The 27,817-nt window shown below is 34.6% G+C and overlaps 1 protein-coding gene across 2 annotated transcripts; it reads right to left on the bottom strand.

The window, feature by feature from the left end:
- Positions 1 to 27,817, bottom strand: LOC111917206 (carotenoid 9,10(9',10')-cleavage dioxygenase 1). Of its 2 annotated transcripts, none has more exons than XM_023912874.3 (12): positions 27,665 to 27,817; positions 27,354 to 27,491; positions 3,267 to 3,369; positions 2,686 to 2,945; positions 1,884 to 2,063; positions 1,686 to 1,764; positions 1,532 to 1,613; positions 1,386 to 1,448; positions 1,140 to 1,278; positions 677 to 1,010; positions 392 to 591; positions 1 to 306 (listed from the first exon to the last, which is right to left on the bottom strand). In XM_023912874.3, the coding sequence occupies exons 1-12, from the start codon at positions 27,770 to 27,772 to the stop codon at positions 199 to 201; spliced, it is 1,794 nt and encodes a 597-aa protein (XP_023768642.1). In that variant the 5' UTR covers positions 27,773 to 27,817; the 3' UTR covers positions 1 to 198. The 2 variants fall into 2 exon arrangements, with proteins under 2 accessions (XP_023768642.1, XP_023768643.1); XM_023912875.3 differs by having other exon boundaries at positions 27,354 to 27,477; positions 27,665 to 27,801.

The following is a 27,817-nucleotide window of genomic DNA, read 5'->3' as shown; positions in this document are numbered from 1 at the left end:
TTTATGAAGAAATGAAATTGCTATTAATCATCACATCTTTCATTCAAGTTTTGAATAACAAACGACCATAATGCTAGCACTGGTTATGCTGCATCCTTAAGAGAAATCGATCATATTCAACAATAAAATACATTAAAAGAAGCTGATTATATTCAAATATAAAATACTTTATAAGACTTGATAGATTCCGCTGGTTGGTTATGTAGATAAAAAGAAAGATCCATGATGACCATAAGGCACGCGTTGAGGGAGGTTTATTATAGCAATAGGCTCATTCCCAAAGTTGTTAGCATCAACAACTAGTACCTGTGACCATAAAGGAAAACACATGTAAAGAGACAACTCGTTACATTTGGGTGTTTATGTAAAGAGGGTGTTTAATGGTACATACATAAGAAGTGTCACTGTCTTCATCATGAGCAAAAGTAACAACCCAACCATCATCTTCCTCTACAGCCTTTGTCTTGGCCACAAATGTAGATCCTGTGCAAAAGTTGTTTTTTGGTAACCAATGATACTCCATCTTTACATTTCCTTCACTATCTGTTTCTTCAAAGTATAATTTTGCTAATCCTCCATATTTAGATTTCCCTAAAACATATTTTGAATACTTTTTTAGGAACCCGAAACATACTTTGAATACTTGTTAATTGCAAGAGAATCGTGAATTAGTCACCTGAGTTTGAGCTTGCAAGGGAGTCGATAACTTGGGTGTATCCGTATTTATGTTCAAGACCTGTAAAATGTTCATTGATTATTGGAAAGTCCATTGAGTATTCAGTTCCAGTTACATCTTTCTCCATAACCTCTAGAGTTTTCAAGTTTAATCTCCATTCCCTAACACTAGTAAACAACATTCCATCTCCAGTCGTTTTATGATCATTGTCGTTATTTGAGGCTGAGGCGACATTTTTAAAATTAAATCCTCTAGAGAACCATTCAAGTTTATCCTCGCCCCAAACAGGTCCTGGAATAATGGTGGTGTTAGCTGTGCATCCTCTCACTACAACCTATTCATGGTACAAGTTAAAAGCCAAAACATATTACACTCCAGAAGTGAAAATTTTTCTACCGAAACAAAAAATTGGCGAGTTAAATCAATAAAGAACACGACATTGATAAACAAGATAATTAAGCACCTCATCTCCATCTTCAAAGCAGTTTATTAGGTGATAAGTAACACAAGGTTGTATATGAAACCACATAATTGAGTCCACTTCACCATAGCGAGGAATCACTGCAATCCTTGCATCTTTCTCCCTCTCGTACTTAAATAACCTAACAACAATTACAACTTTTAGGTTTTTCCTTTTCCCTAACATCAAAGAAATGGATCGATGGGTTGTTGAGAGGGGTACATCTTGTGAATATGGAAAGGTACTTACTGTCCTCCTTTCATTACCCTCTCTGGCCTCATTGTGAGCATAAAATCAATCAGTATAGTGTACCTGAATATCACACATACAACTTATCCGTATGATTATGACTTCTGTAACCAAAATTGCTAATAGAAACTAATTATCTAACTCACTTCTTCGTAACACCAATGTCATGGAAAAGCGAACAATGATCTAGTTGTAGATCCAATTTGTGAACAAGTTCTTTTCCATCGGCTATTGATACGAAGTTGTCAGAAAATATAGATCATACAAACACCATAAATCATTAGCCATGTACTGAAGTACCTGAAATGACACCCACAACACAATGCGGTTCTGTCGTATCAATCCCTACCACAACAAGTTCTCCAGTTTCTGGTGCTTTCTACACAGGAAAGAATTTTGATCTGAGCATATTATTTTTGAAGAGAATATTTCTGAAAGTGTTGGGTCCATTATGTATGGATTATGTGGAATGGTACATTAGTGCATCTGTAGGCTAACCTTTGGGTGTGATGTGAAAGGTCGAGACCAAACTCCACTGGGGTTCCAATTACCATAAGTTTCAAGGCTTATTAGATTTATTTCTTGTGGCATATAATTCTCGGCAATAGAATAGTGCTTTCCACCATGCTCAAAGACATTGGTGTTGCTATAAATTTTGTTTGCTTGGCCGAATCTCATCTGCATAGTTATAAAGCCGACTAAGCTGAAAAATGATACTGTTATGGTTTTTACAAATAATACTTCTCTTATGATACCCTTACAATATGTTTGTCAGTTGCAAAGTGAAGTCTGATCTTATAACCCCAAACTATTAACTGCTAACCTAACTTAGATAATGTTTTTAGATTATTGCAACCATAGATTTGAGTTATTATCATGATACGTTATGTCATATTTTTCAAAGTCCACTACTTCTAATTAACTTATTTTCGGAGGAATGGAAATGCCATGCTAACATAACGTATCTTATCAATTACTAAGTTACATGTCAAGGTAGAACCTCATTCATCATACCAAAGGGTCTTTGGCTTAAGGTGTATGAAAATATGCTCATTCCTTAAGGGTTAAGGGTTCAAGTCTCGTCGTGGACAAATGAGTAGTTAGGAATAGGATTTAGAGGGTGTGCGTTAGCCGTTCAAAAAAAAAAAAAATCTCATTCATCATGGTTTATCACCACTAAACCAAATAATTGCCATTAAATATTTTAGGTGGTATGATATATACAATAATTATGGTTGGTGCATTTTAGGAGATGCATGGTCGAACATTGCACTGACTTGATAAATTTTGGAAATCTTACCGCATTGAAAAATGATCCCGCTAATGTAGCTGGAGCATCTCCTTCTGCTACAGGAATGAAAGCAGGTTTCTTCCTTTTTGATTCCATCTTATACGTGTCAGTTTCCACATATCTATTTTTATAATAAAAGCTCCAAATTCGATCTGTGTCTTTGGTGAAATGTAGAACATGAAGCATCCCTTCACCTTCAACCCATACGTTGTCTGTTTTTCCGAAAACTGATATTGTGGATTTTAAACCACCAAATAAAGGATTTGAACCTGCATACAATTTCATTTTTGGATCAAAGTTGAATGACATGGAATGCCTAGTTAACATTCAATGAATGATACTTAACCATTATTGGATGCCAACTTGGAGTTCATTGAGCATTGCAATCTTTAATAAGAAAATGGAAACATTTTTATTCGTAATTAAGATTGAAATTTTTTTCAAGTTCAAAATACAAAACAATTACGCAATTGGTAATTGATTTGAAAAAAGTTAGGATTGAAAAAGTTTCAAGTTCAAAATACATAACTTAGCATAAGAAAATATTGTTGAAAGTACGTAGCACATAAAGGAAGTTAAGAAGTAAACACCATTTCTAATGTAAACGCCCTCCGGAAAATCTTCTGGAATTTCGCCTTGACAATAATCAATCTTTACAAGTTCCCCAATCTCCTCAACCGGAGCGAAGTTTTTCTGCAAATAAATAATTTTGACAGGTACCATTGTTAAGTATATGTTGAATGATGCTCAAAAACCTTAATTAACTTGTATGTCAAGTTGTTTTCTAGTTTTAGGCAACATTTTCTAAAGTGTTACATTAGTAAGTGTCGCATCCGTTGTCATATTTTCTGTTCAAGAAAAATGTTGGAATCCAAATTTGCATTCATTCTCTCATTTTTTTCTTTCTCTTACGTTAGAGATCAGTTATTCACAACATACAAAAAAATGGTATCACAATCTAAACTCCAAAAAACCCACAATCACATAGTCGACTTTAGTTCATAAACCCTAACATGGTTCTTTCTTGGTCGTCTTTCTTCCCAACCATAATCGGTTTTTGTAAACCTTACAAAGAGTCTTCCGTAATCGATTTTACTCTCTCTCTCTCTCTCTCTCTATATATATATATATATATATATATATATATATATATATACACATACATACACACACACACACTATACTTCCTTACCCTAATCGATTTTCGCACTTTGAATTTCTTAAGTGCTAAATAATTTTTATCCTATAAAGTTGCACCCTACTTTCGATTTTCTTTTTAACCTTTTACAAGTTATAAATCGACTTATTTCATGAATTCCATGAAGTACGATCTTCCATCTTTGGATTGTGACATCGAGTTTTCTCTAGGGAAATGTTATGAGAGCTCTTTTGGATCAAGTTAACTATGGTGATACATTGGATTTGTTGGGAGCTAAAGCTCAATCTCCTTGGATTGAAGATAAGAAAATGAAGGATCGATTACTACCTAAAACCAATTAGGAATGATTCTTCAAGAAGTACTCATGAATATGTTTTAGGAAGGATCGTTACTTAAAACCGCTTCGCATTGTGAAATGACCACCAAATGATAGGTTTTAGTCAGTCTAATTGATACTTTTCTATTGAATTTGTCAATTAAGGGATCTATGATGATAGTTTGCTCATAAGAGCTGTAACACCTGTTTTCCAGAGTGGATCAGCTAAAGACTTACTGGGATCAATGATGGGTTTTTTTGGGAAAAACCTATGTCACGACGTGGGACACGGGTTACCATAACGTGGAAATGGATGTATAAGCACGCATCAATGCGCCACGACATGACAAACTTATGGTCAAGACGTGGTGGCCGCTTGGAGGCTTAACCCTAATTTCGGGGTTTGTAACCCTATTTAAGAGAAGTGAGGGCTAGGGTTTGCACACCTTCAACCTCCATCACTTCCCTTTACCCTCCTATTTAAGAGAAATGATGGCTAGGGTTTACTAGTTGAAAGAGTGTATCACTCCAGATCTTGCATCTCCTGCATCTAGTGGAGCTTAGGAAGGTATAAAGCTTCCACCTTTTTGGTTCTCTCTTCACAGATCTAGGATTTATTACATTTATTGGCTCATCTTCGAAATTGAGTTGGTTTGATGAGATAAAGTTTGCAACTTTATAGCTCATCTTGGTCCCTTGGTCTTTCTTTCTCTCTCTCTCTCTCTCTCTATATATATATATATATATATATATATATATATATATATATATATTGGATCTGAAGTTTGATTGTGTATTGAGTTCCATGAATGAGATTTTGGTATTATTTCATCATTTTGACCTAGTTTGAGTTCTAGACTTGCATTGGACATACATGTCTGCAAAGCTTCGATTTTTATATTGGAATAGAAGTAAGAAAGCCTTCTGGAAAGTATGAATGAGTGACTTGAATGATTAAAAGCTTAACCTATTAAGCTGTGAGAGCTCAGTTTTCATGACGTGTCAGTCTGCTTGCCATGACGTGACAACTGGTTTCATAGTGACTGTTTTGTCATGAAGCTGCCATGACGTGACCAATAGGTGGCCACGACGTTGGTATCATCTGGGGGTTAACTTTGACCGTTGACTTTTGGCCACTTTGACTTTTGGTCAAACTTTATGGGATGTTAAGCTATAGTATGAGGTTTTGCTTGTGTTTGGTTTAGGATGTTTGTGTAGTTGTTTCTGTGGGATTTTGAGTAACGGATTTCAGATCTTCGTTCGAGTGAGTCTTCTCACTATATTACTTATAGCATAGTATGTGCATGTTGACCATTTGAGTCTTATTTGCTGATTGATGTTATGTGTTACTGAGTTGCTCATAGCTCCAGGGGGTGCTATTAGCCCATTGGGACTGCTGATAGTCCCCAGGGTTGCTGATAACCCACAGGGCGTGCTGTTAGCCTATAGAGCATGTTGTTAGCCCATTGAGACTGCTGATAGTCGTCATAGTTGTTGATAACCCATAATTGTTTATTTATGTTGTGTTGTAAGTGATATTTTGGGGAACTCATTAAGCTTTGTGCTTATAGTTGTGGATTAAATGTTTTTCACGTACTTATCGGATTATGAAGGCGAGAATGTATATACACATCAACAATTTTATGATTCGAGATTCCGCATTGTCTTCCTTATAACTCTTATTTTTGAATAATGGTTTATGAACAAGTGATTTGACTTCAATGTAACTTTATTAAAAATAGACGTTTATTCTATTTTAAAAATAAAAAATTTATTCTGGAATTTGGTACGTTACAAGAGCATCCGTAATTTAATTGTAGAGTTGAATGGGGGTGACAAGTTTAGTTTTCAAGCAATGAATGAAATTATACCCTTGTGAGATGCTACCATGGTGTTTAATGGATTTGGAGTTCAATGACCATTGAACTCTTCAATGGAAAAAAAATGAATTTTTCTAATTCCTAAATTAATACTATAGATTAGTTTTTTAATGTTTTATTGAACTTTGTAGAGTTCAATACATTGTGGAAAAAATGATAAGGTTGTATGGAATGTAAAAATATGCTGTGACAATCTATTGAACTCTATAAAGTTTAATATATTGTAGATGCCCTAAACGTATATGCTATAAGACCTAATTAGTTAAAAAGGAAGGATTGTACTTGTATATTTTTATTGGGCAACAACATAGTGGAACCTTAAACATGTTACCCCCACCTAAAAGTTTTACTCTTATTTAAGTTAAATTTAAGGCCAAAGGCCATGTAGAAGCACAAACTGATTCTAATCAAATTGGCATCATTATGTAGAGAATTCGCCTATAAATTTGTTCATGAACTATAAATGATGAATATTTCCATTTATGAGGAAGCTTGAGTCGTTTGAAGGCGTTTTTTACAACTTTCTCTATATCTAAACTAAAACCCTTATCCATTATAATGAATAGACATAGTGAAAATGGGTCATCTTGTTGTTCCCATCTTACGACGCAACAATTCAGTAAGACCAAGATTTATGCTATATCTTGGGCCATAATCAAATTGATAACATTATATTGCAATTTATTTTGTTTTCCAAGAAATGGCCTGTTTAATAATTAGTGGGTCATCCATGATGTTCTTGTCTTGAATATACATTGATTGAAATGAAATCACCATTGATTTAGTTATACATTTGAGTATATTATATTAGAGCACTAACATAATTAAATTCGAACAATCTATTGTTAATAATTCCAGTCAATTCAAAATATTTACCGGCTCTAAGAAAGTCGTCCTCAAGGAGCTCCCGAAATCGTTTAATGAATCGAAAAGAGTATCCATCTCACAAACTACCATTTTGATTTATTCAATAGAAAGAAAGATTTTAGAGAAAAATTTTGGGTATTCCAAGATCCCTTTTCAACTTACTACTTGAGTCAAGAAAGAAGGCGTTTCTGCACAAATCCTTCAAACTTTGTTATCAGACGTGGTTTTTGTTTATTTTTTACTAATCCATGAAAGCACCTGGAAACATATTTCCTAACTGTCTAAAGCCCATTTGATCCTTGATTTTTTTTTTCCAATAATGGAGGGAGTGGTAGCAGCTTTAGCGCCACATAAGCATTTTTAGAATGTTTGATGCTACATAAGCTTAGCGTGTTACCTTGTAAAAGTTGGAAAGTGATGGTGTTTTAGTTTATCAGGTTTGATTTTGGAGGAAAAAAAAAGAAAAAAAACGAAAACATATGCCAAGCACCAATCAGAACCCACCTTTCTTGTAACACCTCATTTCCAAATCGGATCGAATTTAAGCTTTAAGGAGTCAAAGGCCTGGTTTTTGGGAAAAATCAGGGCTCACGACATGAACATTGAAGGGTCACGGCGTGAGGAATGATCAATAAAGACTTTGATTTAAACTGAGCTCACGACGTGGGCATTAAGGGCTCACGACGTGAGGTCGCTGCGGCCCAAGCCCACGAGCTTTTAGGGTTTCCATGATATTTAAACCCCATAAACTTCATTTTAGGGTTCCAAGGAAGCCTCCTTCGTCCCTAAACTCAGTAAAACCCTAAACTTAGTCTCTCCTTGTGTTTTTTGAGCTTTTGCTGAAAATTTGGAGGCTTGGGGAAGAAGAGATCACCATGGAAGCATAGTTAGCTTGGAAGCTTCATTTGCAACCTTTAGCTACACTTCTGGACCAATGTGAGTAATCAAGATCCAATCTTTATGCTTCCTTGTTGCCAGATCTAAGGTTTTATGCATATTTATCAAAGATCTAAAGAGTTGGAGTGTTGGGACTCCATAAAGTTGGCAACTTTACGGGTCCTTAGGGTCCCTAGATGCTTATATGTCATGGATCTGAAGTTTAGATGATGTTGGAGTTCATGCATGAGAATTGATCCTCTTTTTCTCTATGAATGTCCCATTTTGAGCTTATGTATTGTATTGGAAATATAGGACCTTAAAGCATCGATTTTTATAACCCTAGGAGTGTTAGGAAGCCTCATGGAAAAGATGGATTAGTAGCTTATCAGATTAAGAAGTTTTTGGATCAAATGGCCTACAAACGGATCTCACGACATGAGGGAGATGCATGTCACATCTTGAGGGTTGTAAGTCTTGATTATCTTGTCCTGTAGTGGCTCACGACATGGGCCATAAATGGTCACGTCGTGAGGTCCTGCTGACCGTTGACTTTCATTGACTGTTGACCGTTGACTTTTGACCAAGTTTAACTTTGGGTGAAACTTGAAGATTTTGGGTTATTGATTGAGATTCTATCTGGTTCTGATGTTAGTGGATCCGTGGGAGCAAGCAGTACAGCAGGGAGCGGATCACAGTATTCTCGTGTTTCTTTATTTCAGGTGAGTTTCGCCTTATTGTACCGTGGGTCGCAGGCACCAATGCCAGCCCACTAGTTTTCGGTTACCTGTTAATATAGGGATGTCTTAGGGACTGTATATAGTTATGTATGATAGTCTGAGAACTATTGGTCTAGGCTCACTTGCCTATTCCTCGTTTGGTTGTGGCTCCAGAGTAGGATCATCTGTTCGGGTGGCTATCTCACCTCTGATTATATGCGGTCAGACATTTCTTAGATTGTTGCCACTTAGTATGTTGCTATGCTGTAGTGATCGATCAGATATGTATTCTAGTATTGAGTATGTTGCTATGCTGTAGCGATCTGTTAGACCGGTATCCTCGTATCGAGTATGTTGCTATGTTGTAGTGATCTGTTAGATCGATATCCTGGTGTGTAGGATGTTGCTATGATGTAGTGCATTATTGGATCGGTATGTTGCCCTAGCGACCGTCTATGGTTATGTAGGTTAACTTGAGAACTCTTGGTTTAGGCTCTCTTGCCTGTTCCTCATTTAGTTGTGGCTCTAGAGTATGATCATTTGTTCGGGTGGCTATCTCACCTCTGGCTACTTATGGTTACGCATTTCATGGAGGTTAACTGGTAGCGGGACTGTGTGCTATGAGAGGACTAGTAGGCAGGAGTGAGCTGTGTGATTGTTCTTTGCCTGTTTATATGCCTACTTGATCCTTGTTTGTTTACATGTCGACATATGGTAGTGGTGGGTTGAAGCGGTCTTGTTTTGTGCTGTAGGCCAAGATACCTTGTGCGGGCTGGATGTAAGCCGAAGGCATAGAGACTCGAGAGGAGCTGTTGGGTTGAGGTGGTGGGCCAAGAAACCCTGGTATTATGGCCTGGGTACACTGAATGCCTGCGAGGTGTCCCAGTCAGGCCGACGCCCGAGGAGCGAAAGTTATGCATCCTAGTATGTTTATCGTATGGGGTAAACTCATTAAGATTTATATTTATCCAGTTGTTTATGTTTTTATGTATCATCGGTGATCGCGGGAAGGCGAACGCGGGACTATACACACTCATCAACAACTTTGGAGATTCTGTGTTTTCTATGATACTCTGATTTTTAATAAATGTAATTTGGAATAAATGGTTTTTCTTAAATAAGGGATTAATAAATTGGAAAGTTTTATCTTAATAAAAATGAAAATTTTTGGTTGTGAAAATGGGACGTTACAAGTTGGTATCAGAGCCCTGGTTTGAGTGAATTTGAGGAACACTCGTGTGAATCCAGTCTCAAACTAGGATCCAAGAATTTAAAACAAAGTTTTTGAAAGAAATAACTTGTAATAAAAAGTCTTGGGCTAAGGACATGGGCTCGGTCTCTTTTCATGTTCTTGTTTGATTGTTGGCTTGGGATCGAGAATGTGGGTCTTTGCTTAACCTTGACTTTTCAGGAGGATGCGGTGTGTACAATCAGTCAGAGCCCGAATAGGAGAGTGGCTCCCAAAATACCCATATTGGTTATGTTTTCTAAGTTTGACATGTGAATTTTTAGAAAAGCATGCTAGTAGATAAGGTTACTTTAGAAACTGTTAGAAATTCTTGATTTTTGTGATGCCTTATGAGATATGTAGTTACTTGTTTGATGTATATTAGTTGATTGTGATTGTCGCGTGTATGTTGATTAGTTGTATATGGCCGAATTGGATAGCCCTAGAATGATCGACTTGGCCTTTCTTCCTGTTCCTTGTTTGGTTGTGGACTTAAGGCAGAGTCGATTATTCGACAGTCTATCCGATCTCGTGTTGTGTACACCAAGCATGCACAAAAGCAACTGATGGTGCGAGAGCGTGGGTGATCCTAGGAAGAGTACCTAGGAAGTTAGTTGTAGCTCATAGTGGGGGTGGCATTAGCATATCTAGGAATGGTCTAGTGTAGTGACTTAGGACCTTGGGAGGTATTCTGGATCGACTACGGATAGGTGTGGAAGGTAGTATGAGCCCGTACTACTGAAAGCACAAGATCCATATGAAATTCAGGAGGAATTTCAAGGTTGATAAGTGACTAATAGGATTAGGGCCTGGTGTGTTGAACATTGTGTTTTGATGTATGATCTTTCCTTGATATATTTTCAGTATAACGACTATTGGAGTTTCAGGATCAGGAGTCGGAGCTGGTGGCCAGGATGGGCCATGATTGACTAAGGACCGGGTTAGGGAGATCATTCGTGAGAAGGTTGTTTCTTTTGTACGGGAGCAGATACCAGAGTTGTTCGGGATGGTCAAGGTCGCTATGATGGAGTACTTCGATGACCGATATGCCACCCTTTCTGATCAGGTTGCTGTTGCTGCAATCACCGCAGCTATTGCTGCCTTTACGATTCGAGGAGAGAGAGATTTCCAGTATCGGGACTTGGATCGTACGATGCCCCCGGAGTTTGATGGGGTCTCGGACCCGATTATGGATATGAGATGGCTGTCTAATGTGGAGGGTTGTTTCTTCACATGTTCTTGTCCAGATGACCAGAAGGTCAAGTGCGCCCTGAACCTTCTTAGGTTGGGGAAAATAGATTGGTGGAGACTGGTGGCTAGTTCTTATACTCCTGCACAGAGGGCCGTAATAACTTGGGAGCAGTTCTCGGAGATGTTTTGGGCAAGGTATGTACCCCTGGTAGAGATGGAGAGACTGGCCCAAGAGTACATGGATTTGAGACAGACGACTGAGTTGGTGACAGAGATCACCAATATGTTTACTGAGAGGGATTTGTTCAGTCTTGAGTTTACTGCTTCATAGCAGACTCAGATGACTCGGTATTTGAGCATGCTCAAGTCGGATATTCGATAGTTTGTGTCCACCCAGATTTATGGTTCTCTCGCTGGGCTGCAGGATGCCACAAGGAGACGAGAGATTGAGATTGAGACCTAGACGACGGAGCAATGTTAAACTCCAGACCAGTCATATCCGACATCGAAGTGGTTTAGGCTCGCCGGCTAGAGTTCAAAATCGTTTGAAAGGAGGCGTATATCTCTTGTGTGTCGCAGGTGTGGCAGGGAGGGCCATTTGGGCAGAGATTGCAGGCAGGGTGCATGAGTTTGTTTCCATTGTAGCCAGGAGGGCCACTTCAGAGTAAGTTGTCCTATTCTTACGTTCGTTAAGGTGCTAAATCCTACAACCTTAGCTTGGCAGCTTCCCGACGGTCTTCATGGGGCTGACGAAGTACTAGAGACCGAGAGCTGAGATTGCTAGTTTTTCTTCTTAGCATTCGGGGTAGTATTGGTATTCATCTGTAATTTCCATTTATGTTTCAATTTCAGTTGTAATCTCGGATGCTCAGTTGTAAGGAATTATTTTATTTAGCCTTGTTTAAATTGATTTCTTGTTATGAATGGATTCATCATTTCTGCCCTTGAGTGTATGCGGATTAAAATTTATGAATGTAGTGAGGATTTAGATCTTCTTGTGTACCAGGACATCAGTGGTTGGGATCAAGTGGTGGAGTTCAAGTTACTATGTATATCGAAGGATTGTGAAGTTGTCAGACTCTAGCGTATCTCAAGTGGGGGAGAGCGGTACCTCATATTAGGAAAGCCCTGTGCAAAGGTTCGGTTCTAAGTTGAATTTCTCCAGGTTCAAGATTTTCATGCAGCTGCTGAATCTTTAGGTTTCGCATTAAGATCCTTGTCGGCTATTGGATTCCCTTCAAGTCGTATTAGCTTTAGTTTTGGCGTCGTACGTAGGTCGTGTTGGGCTTTAGGCTATAGGATATTAGAAGCCCAAGTTGAGGGTGGGGATGAGGGCTTCCTTGCCTGTTCTTATTTGATTAGGGCTTGTAAGTCCGAGTCACGGCCTGAAGACCTGGTAGGACCTGCTAAGTCTTATTGGATCTATTTGATCATCTGTATGTGCCGAAGGCCATGATACCCATGGCTATCCAGATAGATTGAAGGCCTGCTAGGCGGACCAGTCAAGCTGAAGGCCCAAAGAGTGGTCCAGATAGGCTGTAGGCCCGGTGAGGTGGTCTAGTCATGCTGAAGGCTTTGTATGCGTGTTAATGTTGGTTAGGGGATCGGGGGTAAGCCCGAGTGTTGTCTTTGACTAGTGGATCAGTGGTGAACCTGAGTATGGTCAGTAGATAGATGGGTAGGGCTGTTAGAGCCAAGTGGGAGCCCGATCTAGTTTTGTATGGGATTGTTTGGTTCCCTTATGTTGGTGCATTTCATGCGGGATTAGTAGGGCGGCAGTTGGCCGAGTAGAATTAGGACCGATCAATCTGTGGATTTCGGACAACATAATTAATAGGATCATGGGTTACCCTTGTCTGTTGGGTTTGTGTTAGGATTTCTCTCTGATGCGTCAGTATGTATGGGTGGCAACCACGATGTGGGATGAAGTTCTTATTTAAGATATTGTCGACCGATGCAAGGTCGGGAGACCTTTGTCGGGTTAGGATGGAAGTCTTGTGTAGCATGAGTATCAGCGAGGAGGATCAGTTGTATGAAGGTTCTGGTCGGAAGAGTGAATTTTTCTCTTGTGGATTAACGATGTGGTGGGGAATTGTCATCGTAAGGTGTGACAACTAGCTATTTCGGGTCAACAAAAGTCAACCAAGTCAATAAAAGTCAAGCAATCAAATGAAAGTCAAATAATTAAGACATAAATCAATAAATTATACATTGATTTTTTAGGTTCTCGGCTAAGTAGCTAGGACTGAAAACCTTGAGTCTTAAATCATGTCAAGAACCGAAATCACCCTTTAGTAGGTGGAAGAAAACCGAAATCATGATAGAACTGAAATCATTTAGGACCGAGATCACACCTAGACCGAAATCTCTTTGAACCGAAAACACACTAGACCGAAGACTTGGAGTTCTCGGTTTCACTTGGACCAAAATTAAAGTGATTTCGGAGAAGATAGGCCGAAATCACTAGTTTTAAATGGTGATGCTTTTCCCAATGTGATATAATCCACATACCAATGCAAACATCACATCAGTCTTACACCTTCTCTATTTATACGGCCGAAAACACTATCACATTTCTCATTTACACTTCAAAATTTCCTTCAATTTTCTTTCAAGAAACGAACTCAACTTCATACGTTTATCCCCAAGAACATCTTCAAATCTTCATATATTTGCCTAGAAACACTTTCAAATATCCCCAGAAAACAAATTCTTCAATTGATTATGAGGAATCTTTGTAAGTATTCCTTACATAATCTATTGTTATACAACGCTTTCATTGTTAGTTCATCTAATTTACACAGTTTATTATGTGTTTAAGACTATTAGGATACAACTATCTTCACGTGTTCTAACATGAAGATCATCGCTATCACTTCGTTACCCAGCCAAGAACACACTCGAGGTGAGTTCATACCCCTACAGTTTTCAAGATTTTTCTATGTTTTAAGGGGAGGAATACAAGTAAAAGACAAGAAAACTTGTGTTAATATACAAACCATTACATATATTGTTCTTACAAAATATATATGGGTACAAATTAGATTACAATAGTAAATTTTATAAATATAGTTTGTAAGACTTTAACCATTTTATAATATGGTGAGCAAAAGGGTATAATTATATAAAAATACATATATAATTATTTAATTCCATTTTATTATCATAGTAAAAATGATAACGTACATACAAAGGATTCTTCAATACAACGAAACATTTTTATAAACTATAATAGGTATATAAAAATACCATTTCGGGATACAATACAAAAATAACTATTTAAAGGCATAATTATTTTACACCACGTAATTACTATGGAAGGATAATACTTCCACATCACAAAATGGGTTTTCATTATACGACATGTAAACCGTCAATATGGCTTTGTGAGACATACCTTCACCGTACTTATCAAAGTACATACTAAAGTTCCTGTATTATAACCAGAATCTCCCGTAAGAGAGTGTGACACTTGTGTATAGATCTATACATGACTGAAAATCCCGCACCTAAACTGTTAGCTGCAGTTGGACCGGCAGGTCTGGGGTGACAAATGTCGTACTATTCCGACGTCTGAAGAACGCCGTACAAGCCACCTAGGTCATTAGCATGGTTATAATAACTCACAAGGGGTATTAACAATACATTTGGTTTACGAATACGTACATACCTTCAAATGGTTTTACTTAGATAAAACTACATTACACTATTTTCCAGTACAATACAGTTTACATTTCTGGAGACATGCATTCAAATGGTTTTATAAAGATATAAAACTACATTATATTACTTTAGAGTACAACAATACTTATACATTTTCAGTCTTAGGGTTCCTAAAACTACAATTCACTTTAAAAGAAAATATTGGATTTTCTGGAAGAACACACCATCATTTTCAAGGAACAATGACATATCTTTCTCATACAAAATGATTATAAACTCACCAACTTAAATGTTGACACCTTTTCAAAACCACTTGTATTCTTAGGGAATCAGTAGATAGGTACTCACACATGTTTTGTGAAGATGGAGCGTAGTAGTGTCATGTATTTTATTTTTGTCGTATGTTTTTGGAGTCAAACAACGAATTGAACTCAATGTACATGACGTCATCCGCTCCTGGATATCTCCACCGTTCCGGTTCGGGGGTGTGACATCAGGTTGCTTCTTCCTTGTAAGATCTGCATGGATATTGGGAGGTGAACAATTGTGTTGAGGTGTTACATTAATTGTGTCTCTGGCCAATGAATCTCTGCTAATTTGACTTATGATCCTAGCTTTGAATTTTGATTTTTTTAAAGGTGCAAGTCCTGGCTTCTGGCAATTCCAGACTATATCTACGAAATCGGGCGGGAAGAACCCTCGCAGGGTAATATCTAGAATAGGAACAAGCGAAGAGATTTCAAGGACGGAATTAAATTTAAGTGGGGGAGAACTATAACACACCGTTTCCAGATCATACCGACTTTAGGATTCAAGGAGTCACAAGCCTTGTTTTTGTGAAAAATCAGGGCTCACGACGTGACCATTGAAGGGTCACGACATGAAGGGTGATCAATAAAGACTTTGATTTAAACTGAGCTCATGACGTGAGATACGCTGCAACCCAAGCCCACGATCTTTTAGGGTTTCCATGGTATTTAAAATCCATAACCTTTATTTTAGGGTTCCAAACCAACCTCCTCCGTCCTTAAACTTAGTAAAACCCTAACATTAGTCTCTCCTTGTGGTTCTTGAGCTTTTGGTGGAATTTTGGAGGTTTGAAGAAGAAGAGATCACCATGGAAGCATAGTTACAGTTTGGAAGCTTCATTTGCAACCTTTAGCTACACTTATAGACCAATATGAGTAATCATGATCTAAGCTTTATGTTTCCTTATTGCTAGATCTAAGGTTTTATGCATATTTATCCAAGATTTAAAGAGTTGGAGGGTTGGGTGTAACACTCAGTTTTAGATTTGCTTCGTTGATCGGTGTTGCGGCCCAATCATCAGTTTTCATGAGGCTTAGGGCCTTGGGCAAGGAAGGATTTGGCCCAATTCGGATGTGGGTGTCATAGTATAAGTGATCCAAGTGTTTGATTGTGTCTTAAAAGGCCAATGATATAATCGTAATTGGATATCTCGATCTTTTATGTTTTTTGGGTTTTGTTCGGGAGGTTTTAAGGCGTGGGTGTGTTCTTCGGAGCGTAGGGCTTCTTGCTACCTTTTTGTAGATATAAGTTTCGTTAGAAACGGACCTAGGATGAGGGAGTTATGGCATTTTGAAGTTATTGACAATTTTGGACCTTAATGGAAACATTTGGCAAATTAGTCCCATGCATGTAAAGTGGCATGCGCGTGAGCATGCCTAGCGTAAGCTGGGGTACGCCTTCCGTAGCTATGGAAAATGGACGTGGGTGGTCTTTGAGTACGCTCAGTGTACCAAGGGGTACGTGGGGTGTACTCCCTTCAGCCATGAAACCTTAAATTAAGACCCTTGACCCTATTTAAAACTCATTTCTTTCATGAGCCTCATCTTGTATCCATCCCTCATCCTCCTAAACCCTAGAAGACGACCTTTAGCCATATCTTGGATCATTTAAGTCATTGTAAAGGATTTTTGAGAATTTCTGTATACTTTGAAGAGCTTGGAGCTTGTTGAAGAATCACCACCTTGAAAGGAGCTTGTAGATCTTGAGGTTTTCCATTTTTTGCAGTCCATTGGAGGTAAGGTTGTTTTAGGAGCTCAATCTAGTAGATCTGGACATTGTAAGGGCCCCTCATTCATAAAGATGCAAGCTTTGTAGAATTTTTGAGTTCATGCATGAGTTAAGACCATTCATTAAGCTCTTTTGAGATCTAGAGTCCCATTAAGACATGCAACCTAGTAAAGTTGCCAACTTTATGTGAAAAGTCATCCATAGGAATCTGACTGGAGAGTTGGAGCAAGGGATGAAGTGATTAAGTGCTTATCGAAGAAGTTTGGAGCAAGGGCTGAAGTGCTTATGTGTTTGGTTTAGAAAAAGTAAGTGGGCTTTAGTGAATGCCCATGTAAGGGTTTGGGCCCAATTTGGAAAATTGGGCTATTAGTGGGCTTTTATGGATCTTATGGTTTTGGGCTTGTTTGGTTTCGAGCTTGGGTCTTAGTTGATAGTCTTGTTGGGCCAGGGGAAAAATGGTCATTTTTCCCCAAGATTCGATTATGGATCATGGTTTAGAACTCAATTGCTAATTGGGTGATATTTTGGTATTGATAGCTTGGGAATTCGTCAAGGCAATAGCTAAGGATTTCTTTCAGTGAGCTTTTGCATTCGAGGTGAGTCTCCCTTCGTAGAATCTGCGGGTCGAAGGCACCAAGGCCGACCCACTAGTATTGATATAGATTAATGATTTTCTTTATGATAATTATTAAGGTGGTATGTATTGTTTGATGTTTATGTGAGATATGCATGATTTTATATGGTAGTGGTAGGGGTGGGATAGACCCTGTAATTGGTTGAAATAAGACTGAAGGGTAGGCCAGGCACCCATATATGCCTGACAAGGGTGGGTTGGGCACCCTGATATGCCTGATAAGGGTAGGTCGGGCACCCAGATATGCTTGACAAGGGTTGGTCGAGCACCCAGATATGCCCGACCTAGATATCCCTGACAGTATGTTTGCATTATATGTGGTATTTGGGGAACTCACTAAGCTTCGTGCTTACAGTTTGTGGTTTTGGTTTCAGGTACTTCCAGTTCGAAAGTGAAGGGCCCGACTCGATCGCAGCGCATACACCGGTGTTTTCCGCAATATGTGATTTTGGGATTCAACTCTGATAATTGTGTTAATTAGAAATGTTTTTTAAATGTTTGGATCAAGTTACATCTATGCTTTGATTATAATAAAAATTAATTTTTTATCCTTGATTTTTGGGATGTTACATTAGGACTCCATAAAGTTGGCTTATGTCTTGTATTGGACATACAAGACCTTAAAGCATCGGTTTTTATGACCCTTGGAGTGCTAGGAAGCCTTGTGGAATAGATGAATTGGTAGCTTATCGGGTTAAGAGGTTTTTGGATCAAAATGGCATACAGTAGGATCTCATGACGTGAGGGAGATGCATGTCATGTTGTGAGGGTTGCAAGCTTCAATTATCTTGTCCTGTAGTGGCTCACGACATAGGCCATAAATGGTGACGGCATGAGGGCTTGCTGGCCGTTGAATTTTGTTGACCGTTGGTCGTTGACTTTTGGCCAAGTTTGACTTTGGGTCAAACTTGAAGATTTTGGGTTATTGATTGAGATTCTATCTTGTTCTGATGTTAGTGGATCCGTGGGAGCAAGCAGTACAGCAGGGAGCGGATCATGGTATTCTCGGGTTTCTTTATTTCAGGTGAGTTTTGCCTCATTGTACTGTGGGTCGAAGGAACCAATGTCGACCCACTAATTTTCAGTTATATGTTAGTAGAGGGATGTCTTAGGGACTATATATAGTTATGTATGATAGCCTGAGAACTCTTGGTCTAGGCTCTCTTGCCTGTTCCTCGTTTGGTTGTGGCTCTAGAGTAGGATCATCTGTTCGGGTGGCTATCTCACCTCTGATTATATGCGGTCATGCATTTCTTAGATTGTTGCCACTTAGTATGTTGCTATGCTGTAGTGATCGGTTAGATCTGTATTATGGTATTGAGTATGTTGCTATGCTGTAGCGATCTATTAGATCGGTATCCTCGTATCGAGTATATTGCTATGTTGTAGTGATCTGTTAGATTAGTATCCTCGTATCGAGTATGTTGCTATGTTGTAGCGATATGTTAGATCGGTATCCTGGTATGTAAGATGTTGCTATGCTATAGTACACTATTGGATCGGTATGTTATCTGTACTTACTGGTTATCATCTGGTGGAGTGACCTAGGGACTGTCTGTGGTTATGTAGGATAGCATGAGAACTCTTGGTCTAGGCTCTCTTGCCTTTTCCTCGTTTGATTGTGTCTATAGAGTAGGATCATCTGTTCGGGTGGCTATCTCACCCCATTCTACTTATGGTTACACATTTCATGGAGGTTAGCTGGTAGCTGGACTGCGTGTTGTGAGAGGACTAGTAGGTAGGAGTGGGTTATGTGATTGTTGTTCGCCTGTTTATGTGCCTGCTTGATCCTTGTTTGTTTACATGTCGACATATGGTAGTGGTGGGTTAAGGCGGTCCAGTTTTGTGATGTAGGACAAGATACCCTATGTAGTTCGACTATAAGCCGAAGGCACGAAGGCTCGGGAGGAGCAGTTGGGTTGAGGGGGTGGGCCAACAAACCCTGGTATTCTAGCCTGGGTAGACTAAAGGTCTGCGAGGCGTCCCAGACAGGCCGAAGGCGAAGGAGCGGCAATTATGCATGCTAGTATGTTTATCGTATGGGGCATTTTAGGGGAAACTCATTAAGCTTTATGTTTACCCAGTTGTTTATGGTTTCAGGTATCATTGGTGATTGCGGGAAGGCGAAGGCGGGACTGTACACACTCATCAACAACTTTGGAGATTCCGTGTTTTCTATGATATTATGATTTTTAATAAATGTAATTTCGAATAAATGGTTTTTCTTAAATAAGGGATTAATATATTGGAAAGTTTTATCTTAATAAAAATGAAAAATTTTGGTTGTGAAAATGGGACGTTACATTTTTGCTTTCTCTCTCTGCTCTCCTGTCGCTACCTGCATGACAACCTCTTCTTGGCGAGATTCTTAGCACAAGGTAGGGGTGTTGTGACGCATGCTTAGAACTATGTTGTGGTGACATCCCCTAATTTCATGCTTGAAAAAAAAAATTCTTTTATGCTTTGAAAATGGTAGTCTTTTATAGAACTCTGTTGCGGAAAGTTTCAGATAAACTTAAACATTTTTGATATCAAATCATCTAAGGATGTCATAATCATTATCACAAACATATGTTTCAAGAATAATATTATACAAGTCATAATACATAACAAATCTCTTATTCATTCAACACATTCTTATAATTTTCCACTAATCCTAATACTACTACTTGTGATACGTAAAGTTCGAGTGGATCATGTTTGAGAACCTGGTGATACACATAGGGTTTTCAATCCATAATTATTATTATACTTATCCTGCAAATACAAACATTATCAAACAATAAATATATGATATATCTCTATGATAATACGCCACTAGTTACCAAACCCGTTGATTCTCACACCGATCCTATAACAATGATCCTATGGGATCTATCCTAATGGATTACTGTAAGCAATGAGTAGACTATACTACTTCGGGGAATCCTTGGAAAGTATAAGTCAATAAAGACAACCATGGGGGGATAGAGTACAAAACATATACAAGAATGAACACTGGATAATATTCCACAAGATTGTCTAAAATAGTCAGTGGTTGTCATCTTACTCCGTTAAATGACTTAGTGTGTACCACACTTTGGTACGTAATAGTGCCATGTCACGTAATAATCCCATAGAACAGAGCTCTCCTATATGTTCAAATCTCTCACACACCCCTAATATGAGATTACTCAGTATCCAACGTAAATGTAATCTAAGCATGATAACCAAAATAATAAATGTAGCATGTTAACTACACAATATATAACCATATATGGCACACATAGTACATGTCATGTAGTATTATCAAACATACACTTAACACATATTCCAGATAATGAACATTCAATACATATATAAGCATTCAGCTAACATTTAATACCTTAATATAAATATGTGCCATGAAAGTAACTACATACTCACCTTGTTAAAGATGGAAGATTTGCGGGTAAGTTAGCTTTTTGTCTAAAACCTTTGCTTTCTCTTTTAAATGACCTAAATATAAATATTACTATGTTTTAGTTTTCATTTACATTTATATTATTTAGGATAATATTAACTACTTTCTAGACTCTTCATTAATCCCAGAAGATACCAAGTTTTATCTAATAAGGAATGACCAAGTAAGATGATATTTGAGGTAGGATCCGTTTGATATATAAATATACTGTTTGGAAAATCCACTTTAAACACCTCACTAAGATCTTTCCTAGACACCACGCTCGTATGTAGATTGATCAGTCTTATAACTGATATTACTGATAAATCTTATTTATAGGTTCATAACAACGACAATGAACATAATACAAATCACACTTAACATGCATAGTAAGTGCAACTCACCATACATGATCGTCTACGAAAAATTGAAATTCCGTGAGCGTGACTTTGACGCTGAATCCTTTTTCTTAAAAAGATTCTACAACACTTCGCTAAGTGATTTTAAAGAACGAATAAATCAAATCACGAGGGTAGAGAGAGAATTCGATCGAAATTAGCAAGGCATGAATGAGGATTCGATTTGCTATTTATAGGATTTTTTTCGACAAGCACACTGTGCCCTACATGGCATTGTCTGGTGATGCCATACCATCATGGTTTGTTGGATCTAAAGGCTTCGGTTTTGCTACGTGTCCTTGAGGTTGGTGCAATGATTGGCTCCGGTGTTGCCACGTGTCAGCTGCTAGCTATTTTTTTCTTCGGGTACTCGTACCTTTTTCATACGAGCTCCATTTTCGACATTCTTTATATCCATAGTTTTGTAATTTCGTGCACTAGAACTTTTATCAAGACTACTTTGGCTGAAAAGTAATATATTTTCGTTTTATATTTTATAACTAATACTAATGCAATGTGTTGTAACGCGTAACTTCGAAAAATCATAACTTTTTTATACAAACAATGTTTTCAACGTTCTTTATATCCACATGTTCGTATTCATGTCTACTACAACTTTTTATATAGATTATTTCATTCTTTTATAAAAGTAACTCAAATATTATTTATATACAAATAGCAATTTATAAACACATATCCTATATAAAGAATTCTTATTTATTTATTTGTAATAATCTTATTTGAGAATTTTAATAAGAAACTAATCTTGACAGTTAGAAAGATAATGATTAAGGGTCAAATAGAAGATCATATTAAGAGGTTGGACACAAATAGATCATAACAACAAACTCACATTTTTTTCTTTATTTTTGTGACTATTCTTTTATCGAAAAAATCCGAATATTAAAAAATTCATAGTTTTTTATCCTCTATCCATAGACATCCATACTGATATTAAAAAAATGATTTTTTTTTAATAAAATCCCACATCGTTTTGTTAGTTCTTTTTTTTATTAATATAAATATTTAGGCTTATTCTTTTATAAAAAAAAAAAAAAAAAATATATCAAAACTCATAATTTTTAGTACTCTTTAGATAGACATTCATATTAATATAAGTATTTTTATTTTGTTGGTCAAATTCACACTGTGAATCTGAACTACATATAATTTTGTTATTAGCATTCACAATGTAAATGTGACTTATTATTTTAACACTTTGACCATTCACAAATTAATTTAATAAAATTTACATGTGAATCGAAGTATTTTTTGTAGTTTTATAATATTTTAACGTTTTAAGTACTCATAAATTGTTTTTGTAAAATTCACAAGTAAATTTATTCATATTGTGAATATGAAATGTATATATAATTCAATTTTTAAGATTCACAACGTGAATTTGTCTTAATATTATCCATACTATGAATCTAAATTGAGTATAATTTATTTTTCAACATTTACAACGTGAATCTGAGTTAGATATTTCTCAAAAAAAAAAACTTTTTTAAGTATCAATATAAATATTTATTTAAAAAGCACACAAAACTATGATTTTTGATGTATGTATTTTGTTACCAGATAAAAAATAAACCTAAATATTATAAAAAACAACAAAATGAAGTGTTTAAAGTAGTTTTGTAAAGTTCACAAATGGATTTATTCATATAGTGAATTTGAGTTATATATAATTCAGTTTTCAACATTTACAATATGAATCTCACTTACTATTATTCACACTGTGAATTTAAACTATATATATATATATATATATATATATATATATATATATATATATATATATATATATTAGTTTATAACTCGTGGGCACCACAGATTAGAAAGGTAAAAATAATTTTAATTAAATTATAAGGTAATTATTGAGCAATGATAAAAAAATTAATAATTTAATAAATTAGGCAATAGATATTACAAATAAATTTTTTGTTGACGTGTTTGATATGTGTAAAATGGAGGAGTGAATTAGTGGAAATTTAATTAATGAGAAAAAACCTTAGAATGACAAGTGACAAATAATTAATGTGAAACTCTAATTGATTGACACGTGACAAATGTGCTACTTTTTTTATTAGGTAGGGAGATATATATAAACTTTAGTTTTCAGTATTCACAACTTGAATTTGAGCTAAATTTTCAATTTTTTTATGATTGACTATTTAAAAAGTACCAAAAATTATGAATTTTGATATATTTTATTTTTTTTTTAAATAAAAATAGGCCTAAATATTAAAAAAACTAACAAAATGATGTGAGCTTTTTTTTTTTGAAAAAAAAGTTTGTTTTTTGTATATCAATATAGATGTCTGTGGAAAAAAGATAAAAATTATAAATTTATGTGTGTGTGTGTGTGTATATATATATATATATATATATATATATATATATATAGAAGAATAGTAAAAAAAAATAAAATATAAAAACAAAAAAAGAAGTGAATTTTTTTTGTTATGATCTGATGCATTCACGTCCGCTTAAGTGATAAAAATCTTTGGATGAAAATGGTTCCTTAGTTCCATGTTTTAAAATGGTTCATTGTTGAATTTTTGCCGATATATATATATATATATATATATATATATATATATATATATATATATATATATATATATATATATATATATATATATATATGTATGCGTGAAGTTCAATAGAAAACCATTATTAACAAGAAACCAATGAACCGAGCTTCAGAAAATATAATGATCAACGACCAATGAAAGAGTTGTAGACTTTACATTAGACGGATATGTACCGAATTATGTCAAAAAACTCATTTCTTTTTTTCGTTTAATTTTTTTAGACAATATATTTTATCGAAAAAATCGAATACACCAAAATTCATAAATTTTTATCCTCTTTCCATAGAGATCCATATTTATATATGAAAATACTTTTTTTTTCTAAAAAAGTCACTTTGTTTTATTGTTTTTTTTTTCAATATTTAAGTTTATTTTTTATCATAAAAAAAACTAAATATAATAGAATTCTCGAACTTTAGCCATCTATAAATATACATTAACATCGATAAAAAATACTCTTGATCTATTCAGATTCACAGTATGACTCTGAACTCCAATATTTCAGTTTTAACATTCATAATGTGAATATGACCTACTATTTCAATTTTTTGATCATTCACAAATTAATTTAGTGAAATTTACATATGAATCAAAATATATTTCCTTGTAATTTTATACTCCCTCCGTCCCAAACATATTTTCCAGTTTTGACTTTAGTCTTTTATTCTTCAACTTTGACCTTAAATATTTGAGAAAACTACAATAAAGTCCCTACATATTGCCTCATAATCGATTTAGTCCCTATATATTTTTTTTATTCAATTAAGTCCCAAATACCGGTAATCGTATTCAATTTAACCCTTTGACCCGATCAACAGGTCATCCAACTTTCAAAAATTACATTTTTGGCCCAGATTCAAAATTTATTACAAGTTTGGTCCAAAATTTACACTTTTGGCCCATATTTTAAATTTTTTTTTACAAATTTGGTCCAAACTTTACATTTTTTGCCCAAATTTTAGAATTTTATTACGAATTTATCCTAATTTTATTTTTCTTTACAACTTTTTTTTCTCAAAGATTTATTTCTAACATCTTTTTTCTTTATAAAATCATATTTATACAAAAATACGTATTTTCACTTAAAAATCTTATATTTTCTATATAAAAACTTTTTTTTAAAAGTTTTTTGTATATGAAATATCTAATTATAAAAATAAATATTTATCAAGTATATAAATATATACAAATCGGTTTTTATAAAAAATGTATACAAACACGTTTTTATACAAATAAATATAAACAAACACGATTTTATAGAAAAATATAGATACACACCTATTTGTGTGCATATATATATATATATATATATATATATATATATATATATATATATATATATATAGGTGATAGGCATTTATATACATTTTTTTTTATAAAAATGGTTTTGTATATATTTATATACTTAATAAATATATATTTTTATAACTAGGTATTTCATATACAAAAACTTTTTAAAAAAAGTTTATATATAGAAATTATAAAAATTTTATGTGAAAATACGTTTTAATTTTTTGTATAAATATGATTTTATAAAGAAAAAACATATTAGATACAATTCTTTGAGAAGAAAAGTTGTAAAGAAAACTAAAGTTAGGATGAATTCATAATAAAATTATAAAATTTGGGCAAAAAGGATAAAGTTTTGACCAAATTTGTATAAAAATTTAAAATCTGGGCCGAAAGTATATATTTTGGACCAAGTTTGTAATAAATTTTGAAATCTGGGCCAAAAATGTAATTTTTGAAAGTTGGATGACCTGTTGACCGGGTCAAAGGGTTAAATTAAATACGATTACCGGTATTTGAGACTTAATTGAATAAAAAAATATATAGGGACTAAATCGATTATGAGGCCAATATGTAGGAGCTTTATTGCAGTTTTCCATAAATATTTTTGTATTTGATATATAATAGTTGATGCAAATTACTTGAATGGATTGTGTTTTGAATGTCTTTTCAATTTTATAAGTTTTATCAAGTAATATATAACAAAAATAAAAATATTTAAAGTCAAATTTGAAGAATAAAAACTTCAAAAGTCAAAAGTAAACAATAAATATGGGACAGAGAGGGTAATATTTTAATGTTTTGATTACTCATACATTAGTTTTGTAAAATCAATAATTTAATTTATTCACATTGTGAATTTGAACTATATATAATTCGGTTTTTAAAATTCATAATGTGAATATGACTTACAATTATTTATACTGTGAATCTTAATTGAAAATAATTCAGTTTTCAATAGATTTCACAATGTGAATTTGAGCTAATTTCGAAAAGAGTATATATTTTTTATACTTCAGTATGAATGTTTATTTTATGAGTACAAAAAATTATGAATATATATATATATATATATATATATAATTTTTATAAAAAATAAACCTAAATATTAAAAAACAACAACAAAACAAAGTAAGTTTTTTTTTGTAAATTAATTTAGTAAAATTCACAAGTGAATTTATTCACACTATGAATCGGAGATGTATATATTCAGTTTTGAGGATTTACAATGTGAAATTGATTTACAATTATTCAGATTGTGAATTTTAAAATATTTCAATTTTCATTAGATTCACAATATGAATCTGAGCTAAAATTTCAAAAAGAAAAATGTTTTATTTCAAGAATATGAATCTATATTTAAAGAATTAAAAAAAATGAATTTCGATAAATATATATATATATATATATATATATATATATATATATATATATATATATATATATATATATATATATATATATATATGTATATTCGATAAAAGATATATCTTAACTTTTAAAAAATTCAAAAAACGAATGAGTTTTTCTGAAAAAAAAAAAAAGAAATTCATTTTTTATACAACAATATGTATTTTTATTTAAAGAAGACGAAAAATAATGAACAATAGTATATCCATTTTTCTTTAGACAAAAAACTTGACCCAATGTTTTGAATTGATTCTTACCTACAATTATTGTGTCATTATGTTATTATTGCAATTCTTACTAGAATGTTATATTTTGCACTTTTATTCCTCCGTATTAGTTTAAAAATGTTTGTATAATAATTATACAAATGTGTATATTCTATAAAAAAGTGAATGATGAGTTGTGAGTACATCCTTTCTGGTCTAAGAAGACGAAGCATTCAATCTCTTAAATCTCGTGAGAAATTAAGTGACACATGTTATATCATTTAATAAAGATGAGAAAGTGACAAAAGAGACGCAACAAGTTTTTGTGGTTGCAAAAATACCTATTATTTTGAAAATATAAATAGCAAATGAAAAGTGTTCATGGGAAATTAATATCCAAAATGTAATTTGGCAAAGCTAATTGCAAATATCGATTTACCATATGAAAAGTTAGTTTGTGATATTCTCTTTCTAAATTGGTCATGCATGACACCTCCCGTTTTAATATTTATTTTTTGTGGTTATTCCTACAAGTTAATTTCATATATAAATAATCATAAACCACATACGAATAACTTCAAATGGTCTTAACTATATATTTTCTTAAATCACAATGTTATGTTTAATAAACAATAAGTTTTTTAAATATATAGATTAAAAATCGATAAATGTGTGCAATAAAAATGAGAATGACAAGAAGAAATAAGGAATCATGGGTTGGTCCACAAACTTCAAATAACAAATTTCTGGTGGGAAGAGAGGAGTGAATATATAATACGTACCTGAGATGAAAGCATGGGTTGGTCCACAAACTGAAAGATTGAATCTACGAGGGTGTTTAACATTGCCAATGAACCATTCTTGATAGCTTCACCAACTTCAGTTTTGAGGGTTGACTTCTCTAGCCTTTGTAATGATGGCTAATCAGTATACAAGCAAACATATAAACGCATAATTGTGCTCAAATTAATACTCAATATTTGAATCATATAATATGTTTGATTGGAAGATTTTGATGAGTTGATGCGTATCCTTGTTACAACACATTCGAAGATGAAGATGAAGTTGAGTTTGAGTTTTTGTATATAGATACCATAACAATACTTGAGAGTGCAGTCTTAAGATCTCCTACTTTAACACTTCTGGGATGATTATTAGTCGAACACTTTATGCTGGAAAGTACACATGTTGCTGTTGCCATCTCTCTTTTTCTGTCTCTGTTTGTATGTGTTTTGTGACAAAGTTC

This window comes from Lactuca sativa, chromosome 3 (assembly GCF_002870075.4).
Source record: "Lactuca sativa cultivar Salinas chromosome 3, Lsat_Salinas_v11, whole genome shotgun sequence".
NCBI classification, from domain to species: Eukaryota; Viridiplantae; Streptophyta; class Magnoliopsida; order Asterales; family Asteraceae; genus Lactuca; species Lactuca sativa.
This window is presented reverse-complemented; position numbering and strand designations above follow the sequence as displayed.